At 42.3% G+C, this 22,895-nt stretch overlaps 1 protein-coding gene and 1 long non-coding RNA gene across 2 annotated transcripts in view; both read left to right on the top strand.

Moving 5' to 3' along the window:
• LOC138965432 (2-hydroxy-1,4-benzoquinone reductase-like) overlaps positions 1-1,656 on the top strand; it is a 5,833-nt gene extending 4,177 nt beyond the window's left edge. Inside the window, exons 4-5 of the mRNA XM_070337593.1 lie at positions 628-870; positions 1,357-1,656. Of these exons, the coding sequence (XP_070193694.1) occupies positions 628-870; positions 1,357-1,595 (482 nt within the window). The 3' untranslated portion in view covers positions 1,596-1,656. The remainder of the gene's footprint in view (positions 1-627; positions 871-1,356) is intronic.
• A 2,227-nt stretch (positions 1,657-3,883) lies between these two features.
• Positions 3,884-15,303, top strand: LOC138965431 (uncharacterized). Its single transcript, XR_011455456.1, has 3 exons — positions 3,884-3,974; positions 8,297-8,519; positions 10,249-15,303. It is a non-coding gene; the product is annotated as an uncharacterized lncRNA (long non-coding RNA).
• The last annotated feature ends 7,592 nt before the right edge of the window (positions 15,304-22,895 follow it).

The following is a 22,895-nucleotide window of genomic DNA, read 5'->3' as shown; positions in this document are numbered from 1 at the left end:
AGATTGGTTCCGTACAACTCTCGCTTACTCCATTGCACATGTCGTCTGCATTAAGAGCGATTACTTCCCTTTGGTTATTTGATTTTTTTTGTTATTAATGTTGTTTGGCTTCTATTTTTTAAATGCGTTTTCCGGCAATAAATCTGTCAGGGTTTATAAAGGCTATCCTTAATTGAAGACTTTGCGAAGTTTTCATACCAAAAATTGAGTGCCACCGTACAGCCAGCTTCACCAAGTAGTAAACTTCGCCCAATTAATTTCAGGCTTAATGGGCTGTGCAAGAGTTGCGCCCCCTAAAACAATGAGGCAAAGCAGTGATTATTTGTGTCAGACGATCACAAGCTTCACAGTAGAAAATGGAATCCAATGTGTAGAGTGCAATCGATATAAAGCCTTTTTCCTTTGAAAATAGGCACATGTGCTTCAGCCGGTCCTTAATTGAGCCCGAAGTCGACTTCGCGAAGTCACTGTACCAACATCGTAGTGCTAAAGTTTCGTGCGGCCAGCTTCGAGAAGTATATTTTGAGTAGTCGACTTGGCTCAGTTGAGGACAGGCTTTTGAGTAATCCAACTCCTATTCGAAGGCCTCTGCCTCCAAACTTTGAGTTTTGACCTCGTTCTTTTCAGATCCTAAGGAGCTGGACCTCCCATTGGTGAGAATGCCGATACATCACTACGACGATCGCACCCAAGCCCCTAAGGTGCTCCTGGACATCGAAGCCAAGTTGAAGGCGGCTGAGGCTTTCCTCTTTGTGACCGCAGAGTACAACGGCAGTGTCCCTCCCGCCCTCAGCAGTCTGCTTGACCACTTCCCTCCTGGACACACTCTCTTTGGCTACAAGCCTTCGGGCATCGTCTCGTATTCCATGGGTAAGTCGGTGTGCGAGGGTGATACAGTGGAACCCCCCTTTTAAGACCTCTCAAAAATCTGGGAAAATCAGGTCTTAAAAATGGGGGAGTCTATAAATGGGGGTACATTTACTGAGGTTATGGACAGAAAGTCTCAGAAAATAGGGTCTTAAATTGGGGGGTCTTAAAAAGGGGGGGGGGTCCACTGTACAACGTTGTGTTCCGTGGTGGTGGTGGTGGTGGTGGTGGTGGGGGTGGTGGGGCTGGTGAAGGCAGTTTATTGGGGGTGGGATCAGTGGTGTGTGTGGGTGGGGTGGATGTGTGTGTGTGTGTGTGTGTGTGTGTATTTGTGTGTGCGTGTGTGTGTGTGCGTTTGCGTGTGTGTGTGGTGTGTGTGTGATTTATACATTTTTATAACAAGAATTTGTTTCTCAATTTTTTTTTCTTGTTTTACATTTTATATATCATCTCCTTCACTCATTTATCACTTTTTTTTTATCACTACAGGGAGCTTCGGCGGGATGATGGGGACCGTCCCCCTGCGGCAACTGCTGAACGCGATGGGCACAGTGGCTGTTCCAGAAAGCGTGCACGTGCCGCAGGTCCACAGTAGTCTGGACGAGGACGGCAAGGTACAGGGCAACGACCACCTCAAGTCTGGACTGGAGTCTCTCGACACGCAGCTGGGCTGGTACGCTCACTCCATGAAGGAGTACAGAAAGATCCACGGCGTGCCTAAGTTGTAGACTTGGGGGGACTTATTCACCAGTCTGAAAGGAAGGGGGTGGGGGGGGGGGGGGTATTTTTGCTCATATGTGGATTTGAGTGTTTGTACACATGTATAGCTGTGGGCTCCAAGACGGAGTACAGAAAGAGCCATGGCGTGCCTAAATTCAGTGTAGACCGGGGGGGGGGGGGGGAACCTATTCACCAGTCTGAAAGAGGGGGGGGGGGGGGGCAGGTATTTTTGCCCACATGTGGACTTGATGCATTAGTGATTGCACACTCAGCTGGGCTGGTACGCTTGCTCCATGAAGGAGTACAGTCTTAAAATATGAGTTCCACTGTACAACGCAGGTCATGAAGGAGTACAGCAACGGCTAGTCTACGTTTATGGAAGGTAGAATTGTTGTTGTTGTTGTTGCTGGGAGACCAGTGTAAGATTTCAGGGGAAGGGTGGGGGTGGGGTGTGTGTGTGCGTGTGCCAGTGAAGGGCAAGGGGGATAAGTTTGTTTCAGTCAACAGAACTGGGTTCTCTCCACACACATCCGGGTTAGAACCAGTCCATGATTGTTTGTTTATTTTTGAAGAGAACAATCTGAGTCAGGGTGGGAGGGGGATGCTTGTGTCATTATTGTCAACGTGTTTTGCCAAATGTTTATTCACAATGCTTTGTGTTTAATTTGAATTTTGTTCTGTTTTGTTTTGTTTGATTAAAAAAAAAAGTTCTCAAAATCAATGAGTGCAATCTAAATGCCATACTCTGGCCAACAGAGCACTGACTGTATTGACGTTTCTGACTTTGAAAAATAAAGAAACTTTACAAATGGCAGTTTAAGTGTCAACACCTTTAGCCGGAGCTACTGATTCCATTCTGAGCCTGTGATTCATGACATACACTGATGTACATATCCTGTTCTTGTTTTTTGTTTTTCTTTCAATATTTTGATTGGAGTAATAAAATCACCCTGAAATTCATATCTGCATACTTTGATGTTTTCAATTTTGCGGTGTGTGCGCGTGTGTGGTGTGTGTTTGTAGGGGAAGGGCTCCTAATATGGACCACCTCTTGATCTGACAAACTAACAGCGCTAGAGCGCTAAAAAAAACAATTTCATTCGCTGTATTCACCCTCTCTGGATAACTTGCACATGTCAAAACAGTTGCAGAAACACAAAACTCAAAACCGTTAGGCTTTTTCTCTTTTTTTAACTTTTGGCAGCGTTCACTCTAAATTTGACGCCTAAAACGGACTCGTTTCTGTCCACAGCCAAAGCTTTTATCACACAAAAATTGCTATATATGACAGCTAAGACCGTATTTGTTACATTTTAGCAGTTTTGACCCCGAGTTTCTCAGTACTGCAAACAAAAAATAATAGCAAAATCTCAAAGTATGTGTGAGTCCCCTAATATGGACCACCTTCAACAAATCGAAGAAAATAAAAGCTAAAGGCTATTTTCATTAATTCATTAAGAAGCTTGCTGAAAATAACCTATAACTAGCCCTCGAGCTTTCAAAAAAATATATCAAATTGTCTTCTTTTTGTGGAAGTTGATAATTTCACTTATTTTCACTCTGTTTTTGATAAGCTTCTTTTGTTTCCTGGTGTGCTTCAAATAATGCTCTCATCAACCCGAAACAGATAAATCTGAAGCATATTTGAATTAGTCTGACATGCACAATAAGTTGTATCATGTTATTTTGAAGTACAGGGGGCTTAATTTTGACAGTGATTCGTGAAGGCCGCTTCACTGGTCCATATTAGGAGCCTGGGCGCTTAATATGGACCATTTGTGAATTTTTTCTGTATTTAATTTTTGCTGAATGTCTATCAAAGCTATTTCACTCTAATTAGGCCTAACGGTTCACTTAAGAGAGAAGGACTACCAAACACAAAATGAAACTTCTTCGCAAGAAAACAAGCTAGTTATTAGCATGAAACAAAAAGTGGTCCATATTAGGAGCCCTTCCCCTGTGTGTGTGTTTGTGTGTGTGTGTGCCCAGTTTGTGATAAAGAATAATAGAACAAATAGCCGTTCTGTATCCATGCCTCGGCATCGGTCTTTTGTGTGCGTTACTATGGCAATCTACCGCATCGGCGGCACTGCGGCTTCAACTCTGTCAGTTTTAGCGATACATCAGGCTCCACGATGTATCAATGTGTGATGGTGTGTGTAAGCCAGTGTTTACAAGGTTTCTTTTAACACGTCAGTCCTATTTATCAAAAGTGATCATGTAGCTCTTGTCAAACACAAACCCTCTGAGATAGCGTTTTATTCGGCAGTTTATGGCAACTGGACGTTATAAGGGAAACCACTCTGCCTAATTGCCAGGATGTATCCAGACGATCGATCGATAAAGACAAAGCTCCGCAGACCAAAATGAAAAGCGGCGAACAAAGGGTAAGTTGAATGAGAGCAGCTCAGTTATCTGTACCGTCACAACGTACTCAATGTAAACGCTTATAAAACGCCTGTTTTATCTAGTTTTATTATTTAGGTGTTTTTTTTTCTGGTTGCTGTGAAAAAGGAGAGACCAAAGACTCAAAGACTGAAAGAGGGGGTGGCATTTCACGAGAACCACTCAGAACTTGATCGAAAGAATACTGGATCAAAATATTTCGAAGCTCTTACGTGTGTGTGTGTGTGTGTGTGTGTGTGAGAGAGAGAGAGGGAGAGAGAGAGAGAGAATGACACTGACAAGATACTTCCTTTATTTTTATTTTTGACCAAAATATGACAGTTTACACAGATCGAGACAGTCAGTGTTCCTCCAAGACCGCGCCGTGTTAAATCACAGGCTGTGGTTAAATGTCATATTTTCGTCAAAAATATAAATAACATATATTAATCAGGGATGTTGCTACAAATTCATACCTATAGGACAAATGTCCTGAGTTATTCAGCATCAATAGGACATTTGACTGCTTTCAGAAAGTGTAATAGGACATTATGAATTTGCGCCAAATAGCTTATAACACATTCCATGGAATTGTTCCAAAGTCATGCGCCCACACACACACGCACACACACACACCCACGCGCGCACACCCACGCGCGAGCGCTGTAGAACACACACATAATATAGTAAATACATCAACACAGTGTGCGTATAATGTTGTATTTGTTTAGTTTCAAAGAAACCACACACAAAAAACCAACATGAACAACTTCAGAGCTCTTACTTTGATTAAATACTGCATGATTTGGATAAAAGTTGACAAACAAAATGATCGGTTTGATCTAATGCTGATCTTTTGCAGGCTTTAGTTTTTTTTTCAGCAGCATAATTCAGTGCTTCGTCTCGTATCGAAAACAAAAGCAGACTACAAATTTAGTCAGTTGGAGTTGTCTCCCGTACTCCTGTAGCATGCACTGATCTAAAAAGAATCCACTATTTTTAGATCAGTGCGCTGCACCGAGACGGTTATACCCAAACGGCGCATACCGCAAACGGTTCGGGAATCCCCGACAAAAGAAAAGATCCGCACGCGGCACTGACAACTTCAGTGTCAGCTGAACACGAGTCTAGAGCGTTCGGTCTGTTAGAAGATTTGTATCTTGAAATGAAAATTAACGAATATCGCGCTGTCCGAAAGAATGGAGTACATATCGGACAATGACCACGCTCAGGCTAAAACGATAGGACATCTGACCGACATGCGGCAATGTGAATCGGACATTTGGGGATTTTCATCGTTATATGTCCGATGTCCGACGCCTAACGACATCCCTGATTAATGCATGATCGATTTTAGGGTAATCTTGAACTTTAGCGTGTTAAATTCATAGCTCAGAATTCAGAGGCATTTAAGTCTCCAAATTTGTAGAACCTGCACTTGTAATCATAACATTAACAAGTCATTTTAGATCCCTTTGAAGTTACGGAATGAACTCCGATGAACTGTACGAATGCATTTTGTTTACATGGGTCAAAGAAGGAATTATCAGTATGATCGGACAAGGGAGACAACTCTTTCGTGTAAATGATGTCCCATGGTTGACAACGTACGCCATTTTCGGTGCATATTCGTCGATTGAACAACCAAATTAATTAATTATGCTTAAGTTTGAAGCTCAATCAGTCAATTGATTTCACGACAAATGTTAGTCTTTGGCTTGCTTACAGTTACATAGACTTGTATCAAAAATAAGTAAAGAATGTCACTGGATTCTGAGCTATGAATTTAACACGCTAAAGTTCAAGATTACCCTTTTTTACTATTAAACGCACACAAACATGCACTCGCTAGTGTTGTACTTGAATGTCATGTTTTATATTGTCAATAAAAACACTTGATGGTGATTCACTTGGTATGAACTTCATGTATTGTTTATCGTCCGGAATGTCACTCAGCGTTTCCTCACCGCAGGTTATTTATACAATGATTAAACTGACTAGAATGGGAGATACAAACACAGGGTGACTAGACGCCGGAGTAATACTGAAAGGTTCAGCTTAGCTGCAATCAAGTCATTGTCTGTCTTAATACCCGGTCTGCCTTAACACCGGAATCTAGTAGAACTACATTATCACTGGCTTACAACTATCAGGTACAGCAGGGAATATAGGTCTATGGGTACAGAAACCAGTTTCAGATTGAGGACACTACATTGTAGTCTCTGCTAACCGCCTAAATATGAGTTTTTGTTGGACTCTGATGTCACATGGCTCAAAGAAGGGAAATCCAATGTTCAATCGATACATTTCTTTATTTAACGAGGGTACAACTACATTGAGGATAAGCATGGGTATATGCTTTTTTGCATCCGGCCCTCGCCTCAAAAAGGGACTTATCTACTATGCCTGAAGGTGGACTTTATATAGGTGTTTTCCCTGTATACAGGGAATCCCCCCCCCCCCCCCCCCCCCCCCCCCCCCCCCCGGGTGTGGAGTTCCTGTAGCGTTTTGCTGATCTTGCTCAAAGTCACGTGGTGCTTATACTTTATAGCGACATCGGTAGAATTTGATGTTTTTAAAAATCTTTTTGGTATTTCTTAGAAATTCAATTCTGTTTTGCAATTTCTTTTGAAAAAAAGTTTAAATCGATTACTAAATAAAAGCTCAAATATATTACTCGCAATAACGACATACTGCAAAGTGTTCCATAATCATTTCACTTCCGTTTGAGGCCATTGAGTTACTTCAAGCTTACGAGAGTGAAAGGGAAAGCGATTCAATGAACAATAGTACGAGCGAGAATACTTTAATAAAAATCTTTTCGAATTATACGTCGTTCTCACCGAAGCATGTTTGCTTGGCTGCATGCCGCACGCGAATTCAGGAATTCTCACAGAAATTTTCCTGCGGAACCGCCATTTTGGAAGGGAAAGTAACGCTACCGTAACTCAAATCGGTTAAGGCAGACACACGCTTAACACGAGATTGAGCGGTATCGTATTTTCCACCCGGTGGGATTCCCTGTATACAGGGAAAACCACTACAGGAACCCATCTGCAGGGAATCCCGCTCTTTTGGTTGACATAGACCCCATCAGCTCTACTATGGCTTAACCTTCACTGTGCTTCCTGGGTCTGGGATGACCCAGAGCCTCACAAAAGGATCTGTATGTCTAAAACTATTGAGAGTTTTTCATTGAGACTTCATGTAATCCTCAAACACCATAGACCCTTCCTATTGACTAATTGTGAAAGGATTATCTTTGTAAACAATCAAATAAACAATGACATCATTTGAACTACACAGTCCGGATGTTGTGGGTCGTACACGACCCATCAATCAATCAATGAGTCTTATATCGCGCATATTCCGTGGGTACAGTTCTAGGCGCTCTGCAGTGATGCCGTGTGAGATGAAATTTTATACAGCCAGTAGATTGCAGCCATTTCGGCGCATATTTACCTTTCACGGCCTATTATTCCAAGTCACACGGGTATAGGTAGACAATTATTAACTGTGCCTAAGCAATTTTGCCAGGAAAGACCCTTTTGTCAATCGTGGGATCTTTAACGTGCACACCCAATGTAGTGTACACGGGGGGAGGTTCGGACACCGAAGAGAGTCTGCACACAAAGTTGACTCTGTGAAAATAAATTTCCCATATGGAATTAAAGAAGGCATTTTAGGGTGTGTATCCCTAATCGGATGGCATGAGTCGTGTACGACCCATATTCTGCAAAGAAGCGCTAAAGAGTTTTTCCCAATTCGGATGGCGCGGGTCGTGTATGACCCATACTTTTTACGTTGAATCCTTGTTTAGAAAGTATGGGTTGTACACGACCCACATCATCCGGACTGTGTAGTCCAAAGCGTGATCCGGGGAGGGAAGGTTCAAAGGAAAGGATAGAGTGACGTAATTATAGAATTAGAGGAGAGAGATAATATATATGTGTACGTGTGTGTGTGTGAGGCTTTGATTTTGAATGTGTGTGAATGTCTTCAACGATGATCCTGATGGGCCATCTTGATTTAGCCCCTTCTGAGGTTCACTACAGTCATCCTGAATGATTGTCAAATGTTCAGTCCTCAGTCAGTATGTATATTTACGAGTCTTGATATGTGCAGAATTCAATTCAATTCTATTCAATTCAATAAAACGTTATTGTCTGTATGCAACAAACAGACATTTTTCAATACACAACTTAGCAGAACAGTGAAGTGCCATGACATATATTGTTAATGCAATTAGAATATTCAAGAAACACTGAAGAAATCCCTCAACGTGCTTCTCTGTTTAATACAGAATCTTGCTTCTTTGCCACAGAAATGCCTTGAAGAGTGAACAGCCAGGACACTCAACGCCTTAACGTTTCAACAGTGAACAGTCACAGAATGTCGGCTTCTTGAACAGTGAAAAGTGATGGACACTGGCTCCCGCTACACTATGGAGGGAGAAGACACAGCACTTCTAACAGACATCAAGATAGAGATTGATGTTGCTGAAGAAACGCCACAGTATTGGCACATGCCGGGACCACATCCATATGGTAAGGCTATTACAGTGGAACCCCCCTTTTAAGAATCCCCAATTGAAGACCCCCTCCTTTTTAAGACCTTCTTTTCTCAGACTTTCTGTTCATAACCTCTGTAAATTTACCCCCATTTTAACCCTTTCGCTGCCAACCAAAACTTGCGTATGTGCATTCCTGACTGCCAGGGAATATTGGAGTTCGGGGTGTAATAATTCACAAAAAATTCTAGCTCCAAACTGGCAGTAGGTAGGTAAGTAAAACCTATGTTATTTTTAAGGGAAATTGAACCAAGAATCTTTTTTTAGTGTCTAATCATGAAAATGATAATTAGTTTGGCTTATAATGATGTTTAAATATGAACTTTTGAAAAATCAGTCCGGCGCATCTTCCGGTGCCTGTGGATCAAACACAGGTGGCTGTTTTGCTCGCTCCAAGAAAGGATTATAATCACTATCATCTACCTGTTTCCAACGAATCGTCCGAAAGAAGATCTCCCCCTTCCCCTGTCAGTATCCATAATCATTTGCACCGCCTGTAGCGTCAGTCCGGCTTTGTTTTTCCCTACTACGGCCCGGTCGACTGTCACCGTTAGCCATTTTGACGAGTCGAGATTTCTCTCCCCTACCATGTCGCCAAGGCCGAAAATAGCCTTCAGACGCAAAACCGCGTCACCATTTATGTTTATTCATGAGAATGAGGTATCCTACTAAGCCATTGGCTGCTATTTTTGTGTCAGCAGTGACATAGCATTTCTGGAAAATCCCGGAACGGAGAGGACGGGTTAACCCGTCCTAAGGCGCTGCGGCTGCACAAGCGCAGGACGGGTATACCCGTCCTAAGGCAGGCAAGTGGTTAAGACTCCCTCCTTTTTAAGACCTTGTTTTTTTGAAGTCTTAAAAGGGGTGTTTGACAGTAATTGGAACTCCTTTGGCACTCTAAACAGAACATTTTTAAAAGTCTGCTTAAATGACGTGTCTTTCCTGGAGACTGCTTGCTTTTATTGTCACACTCACAGTGACATCGCTCAGGTTAATAGGCCTGCATTTGCAAGAGGAAAGTGCATGAACCACTGTTTTCAGTGTGACTACCTTGTGTAGCTTTTATGTTTGCGAGCACTTGATGTTTAACCTTCACTGGATCAGGCTTTGGACTACACAGTCCGGATGATGTAGGTCGTGTACGACCCATCCTTTCTAAAGATGTATTCAACGTAAAAAGTATGGGTCGTACATGACCCACGCCATCCAAATAGGGATAAACTCTTTACCGCCTCTTTGCAGAGTATGGGTCGTACTGGACTCATGCCATCCGAATGGGGATAAATACGGTAAGATGCCTTCTCTAATTCCATATGGGTCGTCCACGACCCACAACATCGGGACTGTGTAGTTGAAATGACGTCATTGTTTATTTGTTTGTTTACAAAGATAATCCTTTTAAAATTGATTGATAGGAAGTTTCTATGGTGTTTGAGGATTACATGAAGTTTCAATCAAAACCAGCCAATAGAGATTGCAGACACTTTTGTTGGGCTGTGGGTCGTGCACGACCCAGGAAGCACGGTGAAGGTCAGTCCACACTGCCCAACAAAATTATCCCCACATCACATGAGAACTAAATTTTGTTTTGGTTTTTGGATTGGACTGTCTGATAGCATTACCAGGAAGAAAAGCTGTGACTCAGTGACAGAAGCTTTAACAGCTTTCTTTATTGCTATTAACATTTTTAATTTTTTTCATTCCAGTGCCAGTCAGGAAAGTTGTGGCCACAGAGAACATGGCTACCATGCCTGCAGTGCAGCCATTGGAAGGACATGCTTCACACAGCACTGACAGTAATACCGGGCTGAAACGAGCAAAACATACACCAGAAACACAGACTGCAGTCAGCACTCGCAGTGATACCTGGCTGAAACAAGCTATTCAGACACCGGAACCACAGACTGCTGTCAACACATACACTCATACATGGCTGAAACGAGAGATACAGACACCAGAAACACAAACAACAGTCAACACGTACACTAATGCCTGGCTGAATCGAGAGATACAGACACCAGAAACACAAACAGAAGTCAACACGTACACTCATGCCTGGCTGAATCGAGAGATACAGACACCAGAAAAACAAACAGAAGTCAACACGTACACTCATGCCTGGCTGAATCGAGAGATACAGACACCAGAAAAACAAACAGAAGTCAACACGTACACTCATGCCTGGCTGAAACAAGAGATACAGACACCAGAAAAACAAACAGAAGTCAACACGTACACTCATGCCTGGCTGAAACAAGAGATACAGACACCAGAAACACAAACAGAAGTCAACACTTGCAGTGATACCTGGCTGAAACGAGCAATACAGCCACCAGAAACACAAACTGCAGTCACCACTCATAATGACATGTGTCTGAAGCAAGAGCTAGGAGAACATCTGTCGGCCACATTCCTCCATTTCAATCATTTTAGGCAGCATACAGCATACACACATGCTGGTGAAGAAGAAACTGTAGAAGAAACACATACACGTAAACATGCACGAGAGAAAAAGCATACATGCACAGAGTGTAATGCTGTGTATAAGAGATCTATTGATTTCAAGCGACACATGTTGAGACATACAGGAGAGAAACCATATTTATGTGCAACATGTGGCGCAAGCTTTGTACATTCTGGCCATTTGAGGGGACACATGTTAATACATACAGGGAAGAAAGAACATGCATGCACCGAGTGTGGTTCTAGGTTCCTACGGTCTGAATATTTGAAGGTGCACATGTTGACACACACAGGTGAGAAAAATCATGTATGTACAGAGTGTGATGCCAGATTCGCACGGCCTGAGACTTTGAGGACCCACATGTTCACTCACACTGGAGAGAAAAAATATACATGTACACAGTGTGATAGCAGGTTCACACAGCCTGGTAGTTTGAAGCGACACATGTTAGGACATACAGGAGAAAAACAGCATGCATGTGAAGAGTGTAATGCTAGGTTCACACGGTCCTGTGATCTGAAGAAACACATGTTAACCCATACAGGAGAGAAAAAGCATGCATGCACAGAATGTGATTCTAAGTTCCTCATGTCTTGTAATTTGAAGCGACACATGTTGACGCATACAGCAGGCAAGAAACAATATGCATGCACAGAGTGTGATGCTACTTTTTCAAGGCCTCGGTATTTAAGGACACACACGTTAGGCCATAGAGAACAAGAATCAGAAACAACATTCATGTTCAGAATGTACGCTAGGTTGACACAGTCTGGTACAGATGCAGAAGTTTGAAGAGATGCATGTTGGTAGGCAACACAGTTAGAGAATTGACATTACCATAATCAGGGATCGCGCTAGCTTTTTAAAAAACGCGTAAGTCATACGCAACGAAACGAAAAAAACGCGTCACGGACCAATAATTTTGCGTACTACGAAACAGACACAAACAAAACACGCACGAAAGACTTAAAGACACTCCTTACCTAAATACGGCGAGTTTTCCTGTCGAACTCCGCGCACGCCTGTCGAATAACACCCCTGCTGTCTCCAACCTTCGGGCCTTGCGAGTTTGTTTCCCGCTCTAATACGACTAGACACACTTTCCGCCTTTTGGAAGCGCAGCTAATGTCTGTTTCATTATCCGACAAGACATTATCTGGTAATACCCTCGTTACGTTCATTTGCGATACTTCGATGCAAAAAGAAACGGACTTTAGTTTTGACGCGCAGATTTCATGTGTGTCGTCACTTCTCGAGCCCTATAGTCAGTTTCAGGATCGGGTGATTATTAAGTCAGAGCAAAAGCGCTGCGTGAAGACAAGAAAAAGTTACAATATTTTTGCGTATGGCTTATGCGGCGCGGCGAAAAAAACGCGTCAGCGACTTTTAAAATGCGTCAAATACGCAAAAATCATGCGTAAACGCGATCCCTGCATAATGTTGTACCACACTGCCACTGGACATATGTAAGTCAGAAACAACATGCATTTGCAGACAGTGATGCGCTAGGTTCACAGACTCTAATTATTCAAAGTAATGCATATTAACACACAGAGGAGCCTGGAAAAGGACATGTATGCATGTTCGCAATTTATTTGCAAGTTCAGACAAACCCATTCTTTGAAACATTTACACGTGTTTAGAAATGCATCAGAAAATCTAAATGTGCACACTGTGCATGATCATGATGTCAATTTAGTCAGTCTTTAATCAGTGATTTGAAACAAAAAAAGGCATATCGCTAGTTTAAATGCATGCATGCACACAGTGTTATACTATTTTTAAACAAACCAGTTGTTTGAAACAACATGTGATTTCATTATATTTTGTTTCATTTTCATTACTTTATTGTCCCATCGCTGGGAAATTAGTGTCGCTTCCTCCCAGTGGAAAGCTAGCAGCAACGGAGTCGCGCTACCCAGGTATATGCATGTATAACCTTCACCGGATCACACTTTGTACTACAGTCCGGATGTTGGTCGTGTACGACCCATACTTTCTAAAGAAGGAGTCAACATAAAAAGTATGGGTCGTACATGACCCACGCCATCCGAATGGGGATAAACTCTTTACCGCCTCTTTGCAGAGTATAGGTCGTACACAACCCACGTCATCCGAATAAGGATAAACACCATAAAATTCCCTCTTTCATTCCATATGGGTCATCCACGACCCACAACATCCAGACTGTGTAGTTCAAATGACGTCATTGTTTATTTGTTTGTTTACAAAGATAATCCTTAAAAAAATTGGTCTTTGGTGTTTGAGGATTACATTATTGTACATGAAGTCTCGATCAAACACTCACAATAGAGAAACAGACACTTTTGTGAGGCTCACGACCCAGGAAGCACAGTGAAGGTTAAGTGTGATCAGCCACCTGCACTTATGGCAGAATGACCGAGGTCTTTCACGTACCAAGGGGGTGAAACATGGATCTCTTCTCTGAGTCTGCACAATAAGTTGACGTGTGTCCGGCCCGGCCAGGTTCGAACCTGCGACCCTAGGATCTTCTTCTCGTTCGCTTTGAAACGTTTCATACGTGGGGCAGCTAGGATCACAAGTGCTCTACCAACTGAGCTACCGGGCCCCTGGGCCCACATGAGAAAAACAATATTCATGTGCATATTACCTGACACAAGATTCCCCGTCCTGGACGTCTGAGTGGACACATGGCAGGGAAATGGCTACATTGTCTTGTTGGTGTTGTTGTTATTTTGGTCGAAGTTGAGTCAATGTTCAAATGAGTAATATGACTTTAAAGATTACAGATACAATAAACTTCAATGTGTGTGTTTTGCGGTGAGTCAGGCAAGTTACAAACTGAGTTACATTAAGTACATGTACTTAAAAACAAACATAGTTAACCAATTTGACAATGTCCATATTTTTTCTTCACTCAAGGAATGCTCCCACGCTTGTTAGGAAATGTGAAAACTAATATACTGCTAATTAATTTTCAAGAATCAAGGTTAAAAAAACAAGAAAATTTAGTTTATGGAATGAATGTTTATTTACTTCATCAAACATCTGCTAGCACCTTAATCTATAGATCTTAAAAATGGGGGAACAAGCTGCACAACAGACAAATAATAATGATGAGGAAATGAACAATATTGACTTTGATATTTGGATTTGCTCCATCACTCAGTTTTGTGACTTGAATACTTCTTCTTCTTCTTCGTTCATGGGCTTAAGACTCCCATGTTCACTCATGTTTTCAGCAGGAGTGGATTTTTACGTGTATGACCGTTTTTACCCTGCCATTCACGTAAAAATCCACTCGTGCTAAAACATGAGTGAACGTGGGAATTTCAGCCCATGATCGAAGAAGAAGAAGAAGTTATGAATCCAAGCCTCACTGTCTTTCCCTCAGTCAGTCTCACAATGCAGATTTATGCACCTTTTTATAGTGTACTCCAACAGTTTACATTGGGAAAGCCTGTAAAATAATCAACTGTGCACAGAGTAAATATATGGGGGAAAAAAGTCTGGTGCTATGACCATGTAAGATATGAATCCGAGTCTCTCTCTCTCTCTCTCTCTCTCTCTCTCTCTCTCTCTCTCTCTCTCTCTCTCTCTCTCTCTCTCTCTCTTAAGCATAAAACAAACACAGACAGCTTCAAAAAAAATTATATGTCACACATAATGCAACTAAACATGTGCTGAATGATTCACCAATTCATTTAAAATGTATGTGCATGTTAAACAAAATTATAATAATATGCAGATCTAAATTAAGTTATGTTAAAAATTGACACTTGGAAATTGTACATAAAATGCAGCATGACAATTTATTTTTCAAAATTGTATCTGTATATACAGTTATAATGTATTAAGTTTGATGTGATAGTTCTTTGATTATATTGTTTTCTGTTCTTGTTGACCCTATATTAGGGTGAGGGCTGGATGTAAAAAAAGCAATATTCTTGCTTATCTATTACCCTCGATAATAAAGATTTTGTCTTGTCTTGTCTCTCTCTCTCTCTTTCTCTTGCTCTCTCTCTCTCTGTCTCTCTCTCTTGCTCTCTCTCTCTCTCTCTCGTTCTGATTATTTTCATATTGATCATATCTGTCCATAAAGCATCAGTGTGTCATAACGCAAGAATGTATGTATTGCCCACAACGTGTATATAGTCCTGTGAATAGTTTTTCTGCCTTTTTAATATTTTTATTTTTACTGTCGTGCTTATCTTTTGTAATTGTTTTACGTTTGTATATATATGTATTTAAGATTGGAATAGTCCCTCTCTGGGCGAGTTATGCCACAACCCTCGTAAAATAAAATTTGATTTGATTTGATTTGATTTGATTTGATTTGATCTCTCTCTCTCTCTCTCTCTCTCTGGGTGTCATTGAAAACCAGTACATACGCAAAATGTACACAAAGTTCAGACTGGGCATTACACCATTGAAGGTAAATAAACTGCGCTATAATCCCGAGTGCGCTGAATCCAGAAATTGTACATTTTGTAAATCAACTGAAGAAAATGAAAACCACTTCCTGTTTAAATGCCCAGCTTACAATGCAATCCGTCAAAAGTACATTGGTGCTTGTTTTGACCTTGACCAGTTCTCCAACTCATCGTTGTGTATTTTACAGACTGACAACAAATTACGACTGATTGCATTGTCAAATTATGTGTTCTACGCGTTTAGACAAAGAGAAAATCAATTGTGAAATAGACCGGTATGATCGTACAACCCAAAATCCTTGTCTTCATCTTACTGTATTTTTTTTCTTCTCCGTTTTTACTTCTTGTGCTAGGTGTTGATTTTAAGTTGCCTTGCTTCCGGACGGTCAAGTCCACTTTGTTCACATGCTAACTATTTCTCCCCCTTGTACATACACATTGTGTTTGATGCAATAAAAATTCGCCTTCGCCTTCTCTCTCTCTCTCTCTCTCTCTCTCTCTCTCTCTCTCTTCATAGTCACTAGAAACATGGCCAAGAGATATTCACAGACGTACTGCTGCCTTAGATCTGGCAGGAATTTATATTTCTTCATCTTCATCTTCATGTTAAACAAAAGTTTATGGTAGAAACCAGATGTAAAAAGTCATGCAAGGGGCAATACTCTGATTATTATCCTGGCTACCTAAATTGAAAGTTTTTTCCCTTCCTCCGTTGACCATTATGAAGCAAATCCTTTTTACAAGGGACAATACTCGAATCATCAGTCCTGTTACCTAAATACAAAGTTATTTCCCTTGCACTGTAAGCCTAAACACGCAGGTCTTTGCTCTTCATTCACGTTCGTCTGAGAATTCCGCCTAGCCTCCAAGATGAGTACCAGCGCAGACTAGTGGATTAACATCTACAATCGACTTTGAAGATAATCATCCACAAGTACTGTGACACATGTTGCTTTTTACATTTAGTCAAGTTTTGACTAAATGTTTTAACGTAGAGGGGGGAATCGAGACGAGGGTCGTGGTGTGTGTATGTGTGTCTGTGTGTGTGTGTGTGTAGAGCGATTCAGACCAAACTACTAGACCGATCTTTATGAAATTTGACGTGAGAGTTCCTGGGAATGATATCCCCGGACGTTTTTTTTCTTTTTTTCGATAAATATCTTTGATGACGTCATATCCGGCTTTTTGTAAAAGTTGAGGCGGCAACACCCTCATTTTTCAATCAAATTGATTGAAATTTTGGCCCAGTAATCTTCGACGAAGGCCGGACTTCGGTATTGCATTTCAGCTTGGTGGCTTAAAAATTAATTAATGACTTTGGTCATTAAAAATCTGAAAATTGTAAAAAGAAATTTTTTTTAAAACGATCCAAATTTACGTTTATCTTATTCTTCATCATTTTCTGATTCCAAAAACATATAAATATGTTATATTTGGATTAAAAACAAGCTCTGAAAATTAAAAATACAAAAATTATTATTAAAATAAAATTTCCGAAATCGATTTAAAAACAATTTCATCTTATTCCTTGTGGGTTCCTGATTCCAAAAACATATGTGATATGTTTGGATTAAAAACACGCTCAGAAAGTTTAAAAGAATAGAGATAAAGAAAAGCGTGCTATCCTTCTCAGCGCAACTACTACCCCGCTCTTCTTGTCAATTTCACTGCCATTGCATCGAGCGGTGGACTGACGATGCTACGAGTAAACGCTCTTGCTGTAAAAATGCAGTGAGTTCAGTTTCATTCTGTTAATAGTTCGACAGCTTGACTAAATGTTGTAATTTCGCCTTACGCGACTTTTTTTTTTTTTTTTTGCTTTTCCTTTTTTTTGTAGGGGGGGGGGGGGGGGGGGGGGGGGGGGGGGGTCATTGACTATCCAACCAATTTAAAAGGAACTGTGACCATTAACATACACGGTATATCAAAGTCAGCAACGACTCCAGACCTCTTGATCAAAAATCTTATCTTGAGTCATATCGAAGCAGTAGTTGACACTATATGAGAACAAAAATGTACGTGGGCTTTGCTGAAAGAAGCGGGCATCGAGAAAAACGCTTGAAGCAGAGAAGATAAAGACACCATTTGCCGTCTTCTCAGTCTTTGCCTGTTGAGGTTGCAGGGTATAATGTGGATAAGGCAACAAGAAGAGAGCAGGAAGAGTCTGAGCTTCCCCAGAATGACGAATCGGAGAGTTTAGATTGAACAAACAGGTGCTGTCGGCATGTGGAAGGGAACACAAAAGGTGAGAAGCAACTTTCAGGCCAAGGCTGTCTGAAGAATGTCTTGCACAGTGTTTTGATATGAAGACGGGAATATGAGCATCAACTTTTGACGTCAGTCAGCGATACAAGTTAATGATGTATAGTGACTACCTCTTGGTCTTTTGTAAACTGGTATTAACCAGACTGGCTGCAGGAAAGCATAATGTATATCATTCAAACTTTGATAAGAGCGAAACCCCTTCGCGTACAAACACATCATGTTCTCTAAAAGATTACTGGTATTTCTGGACATTCATTCCCAAAAGCGAAAAATTATGTGTGATGAATAGCGTCTTGCGCGCGGAGTACTTTGACATGAAGACGGGGATCTGAACCTCAAATTTTGACGTCAGTCGGCCATAAAAGCAAAGGATGTACATATAGTGATTACTCTAGGTCTTTTGTGAACTGGTATTAACCAGACCAGCTGCACCGGGAAAGCGTAATAATTCGTAGAGAAACTGATCACTTGGTCATAGCAACTACTAGTATAACTTAATTTGCAAATGACAAAGCAATAACTTGAATGACGTATGAAATCTGTCACTGAGATGCTACGCCGAAAACCAGTAGCACTGATCTGGCGATTTTAGATTTGTTGCGATACTTTCAAACTAAAACCGGTGAAGTACCGGACATTTTCGGTTGAAGCGAACACTACTGATAAACAGCCTTCAACTCATGGTCGCGTGTATCAGTGTGTGTGTGTGTGTCACGTGTCTCTAGTGTGTGTGTCACGCGTGTGTGTGTCGGTGTGTGTGTGTCTTTTCAGTTATGATTTCAAGTTTATGCCGTTTATTTACAAGTCCGCTTGTAGAACGTGTTGATATTGCTGACGGAGGCAAAAGGACACGTCTATCACTTCTGTCCTAAAGTGAAAGTTGAACTGTGTCACGGTCATTGATTTTCAAGCGGTCTGGTGGGGGGGAATTCAGCCGTCTTGCTGATGTAGTCTACTGGTATGGTCAGCTGGTGCCGGAGTGGGTGTTTTTTTCAGCGCAAAGATAGCAAGCATTAGTTAGTCCCCCCCCCCCCCTCCCCCCTGGTTTTCTTATCTGCCTGGTTTGACTGGAAGAACAAATTTAAATTGAACCTCCTTTTTACCATACTGTAAAATTACAGTTATTCAAATCGAGACGTGTCTCTCAGATTTAATTGACTATGAGCAGACTGGTGGTGAAGTTTACCGCGCGAAGTGTGTCAGAATCCCCCTCTGGTCGCAGACGGAGCTAGCCGTTCTTGGGATGGCTGCCCCAAAGGACTGGACTTTATGCACATATTCCTCAGTGGCGTCAGAATACCATGTTCAAAGTCACGTCTTGATCTGCATTTCACACAGTATTAATTAAACATCTGTGTGTAAGAGAGCTGACCTCTTCCATTTCTTTCCATGCATATTTCTTGGCGGAAAACGACGGATAGCGACATGAAAACCTGCTTGTAAACTGCCGAAACCGTTGCCTCGGTAACGCACGCGCTTGAATGCATATTAATCATCCCGTGGTTGTCTTGGCGCCTCGTGCCAACACTCATTCCCGCCTCTGTGTTTTGTAGTCTCTTCTTACCAACTTCCTGCCGCCTGTAGCTCTACCAAAACCTATGTGCTCGTGCCCCCCCCCCCCCCCCCCCCCCCCCCCCCCACAACATTCTCAATCACCCTGCCGCCCCTCCTCAGCCCCCACCCCACCCCCAGCACTCGTTTCTCTGTCAGTATTTCTCCTCCCTCCTCGTCCCACACTGTCAGTCACTCTACCCGGCGCCCCCCCCCCCCCCCCCATACACACGCACACAACCACGCCGCGTCTTTTTTTCTCGTCGGTTATCGTCTTTGGAGCCCTTCGTCTTTTATCAGTCGTGGTTTGTGTTTTTCTGTTTGTTGCTATTTACTCACTCTGGAATAACTTCTACCTGTACTGCTGGTACAGTGAGACATGCAATATGTTTTGTGAAGATGCATAGATGAAGTGGGCAAGAAGAGGTTTAGTTTTTGGCACTATCGGGAGTTATAAAAGACTCAGAGATCTGGTAAGAACTGAATAGTGGAACCCCCCTTTTAGGACTTGATACAATCTGAGAAAACCAGGTCTTAAAAGGGAGGGAGTCTTAAAATGGGGGGTACATTTACACAGGTTCTGAACTGACAGAAAGTCTCACAAAACAGGGTCTTTAAGGGGGGGGGGGGGGAGTCTTTGATTGGGGGGTCTTAAAAGGGGGTTCCACTGTATATCAAACAGGGATCCCTGCTGCGCGCATGCTCTACTATGATGTCTCTCTAAGTTTCTCAGTCTCTGTCTCTCCGTCTGTCTGTCCGGCTTTCATAGTCATGTTTATCATGCGTTCACACTCACTAGTGCACAAACACACACGCACATACATACACTGACACGCGCACACACACACACGTGACACACACACACGTGACACACACACACACGCACGCACACACACGTGACACACACCGGCACACACGCACACACACACACGTGACACACACACACACGCACGCACACACACACTCGTACTCATACTCACACACCGGCACATACACTGACACAGACACATGCACACACAAACCACACACACACACACACACACACACATATACTGACACTCACCGTGACTAAATGTGACCGTCATGCAGTCACCGAAGCCATCACGCACACTAACTGACCCTGAAATACTTACACTGAGCATAGATGTGTACTGACATCTATGCACTGAGTCACTCACTCTTCTCACCTTAGTGGTGGCCCTACTTACCACACATACACAGGCTTAGCATTGCAAATCAACAGTGCATTAGTCATACAAGAAGCAGTTAGTTAACAATCACCACACCGAACAAAAAAACACCCTTCGATAGTACTGACGATCGACCTTGAGTACTTTACATTCATGGGGTCAAATTTGTCCAACCATTTTTTTTTATTTGAACTTAGAAATTTGATTCATCCTGAAATGTTTCCTATCTCATATAAGGGACGTAACCACTCGGTACACGTTTTCGAAGAAATCGAATTTTGGGGTGAAATCTATTAAATTTCACATGCAAGAAACTGACATGCTTTTCGTCCTTCAATAAGCTCACTTCTTTATTTTGACCAGGAAACAACATATCAGTCTCGAGTACACATCGAGACAGAAAGCTGACATCGTTACACCGGTATTCACCGTTTTCTTCTCCTCCTCCTCCCTTTTCTCCTCCTCAGTCTTTTCTCTGCTCCTCTTCCGCCATTTTATCTAAAACGTCCTCCTTCTAATTCTTCTTTTCCTTTCCTCCTTATTTCCCGTCTTCCTTCCTCTCTCAATATTCCTTGCCCTCCTAGCTCCTCCTTTTTCAGGGCCGGACCCAGGGGCGGGTTCCAGGGGTTCCGGAACCCCACCCCTGGAAAAAGCATGTACAGGGTGACACAAAAAAAACAGAGCCCACCAAAAGTTTAATATTTTCTGAAATAATCAGCCGATTCTTTTATTTTTTCAGGTGAGCCAAGCTGAAATGATGTTCTAACAGCCCACCAAGTTTGAGCTTCAAGATGTCATGGACAACGGAGCATAAGACATTTATAGTCGAGGCCTATTTTCGGTCGAATTCTATCCAGACTGGTCAGCCGCAGATGTGGGATCGCTCTTACAGCTGCTGTTATTGCTGCCTTAAGATCAGGGATGGTCTGGGGGTTGTTGCCATATACCCTGTCCTTGAGGTACCCCCACAGATAAAAATCTGGGGGGTTCAAGTCCGGTGAATAGGGGGACCACTCTGGGTCACATCTGCGGCTGACCAGTCTGGATAGAATTCGACCGAAAATAGGCCTCGACTATAAATGTCTTATGCTCCGTTGTCCATGACATCTTGAAGCTCAAACTTGGTGGGCTGTTAGAACATCATTTCAGCTTGGCTCACCTGAAAAAATAAAAGAATCGGCTGATTATTTCAGAAAATATTAAACTTTTGGTGGGATAGATCTGTTTTTTTTGTGTCACCCTGTACCTTGCTTTGAGTGGTTTTTTTTTTTTACTAGTTTTAGCACCAAAACAATGCTGCTCTTAACCCTCAAAACAAGGCCCATAATGCACCAGATTGCACAGATTTTAACCGTTTTTCAAAAATTTTCCGGGGGAGCATGCCCCCGGACCCCCCTAGTTCAGCAGGCGCGCGCTTGTGGCTTCGCCACTTCGCTGATTTGCCCCCCCCCCCCCCAAAAAAAAAGGAGGAATCCCCCCCCCCCCCCTTACAACTCATTTGGTCCGGCCCTGTTTTTCTGTTGTAAGTCCTCCATCTTCTTTTCCTTTCCTCTCAGTCTCTTTTCAAGATTTCTTTCTTTCGTCCTCCTTCCTCACATCCTTCTCCATCTCCTCCTTCCTGTTTCCTCGTTTGTCTCCGTCTCTTCCTCTTCCGTTTCCTCCCAAACTTGAATTTCGCCGGTACAGGCCTGACAACGACATTGACCGAACACCACCACTGGGCACCAGACTCTCACATTTTACAAATTAGTCATCCCAAGACTTGAAACTAACCGCTGAAACATAAGACTCGTGTGAGCAAGGGTCGTGTGTCGTTGTAACGACGGACTCGGGAGTGACACCATTGGATGGCCAGTGTTGCGTGGGGATAGCGATAGTCGGTCAGTTGGTCACAGTCTGCCCTTTTGTCAATGACTACGCAAGCCGGCGGACACCGGTGTCACGATTTCATCTTTCGCCTGTGTACATATTTCCCCCTCGACATATACTCAAGACTGAAATGTTGTTTCCTGGTAAAATTAAGAAGTAAAATTATTTATGGACGAAAAGCATGTCAGTTTCTTGCATGTGAAGAAAATTGGTGGTAAAATTTAATAGATTTCACCCCCAAAATTGAATTCTTCGAAAACGTGTACTGATCGAGTGGTTACGTCCCTTGAGTAAGAAGGAAAACATTTTAGGATGAATCAAATTTCTAAGTTAAATAAAACAAATTGGTTGGACAAATTTGGCCCCATGAATGTAAGGTACACAAGGTCGCTCATCAGTACTGTCGAAGGGTGTTTTTTTGTTCAGTGCAGAGTTTATACTAGATCAACGAGGCCGAGAAGCGAAATATCAACACAGCGAAAGATGAAAACGTCACACCGGCAGACCAGGCAACAGGCGCACGACAGACTCAGGGGGGAAAGGATTAAAATCATCGTGATTATTTATGAAGGAGTATTGTGACTTTGCATGGTACACTG

This window comes from Littorina saxatilis, linkage group LG4, assembly GCF_037325665.1.
Source record: "Littorina saxatilis isolate snail1 linkage group LG4, US_GU_Lsax_2.0, whole genome shotgun sequence".
Classification (NCBI taxonomy): domain Eukaryota; kingdom Metazoa; phylum Mollusca; class Gastropoda; order Littorinimorpha; family Littorinidae; genus Littorina; species Littorina saxatilis.
Note: the sequence above shows the minus strand (reverse complement) of the source record. Positions and strands in the feature narration are given on the sequence as shown.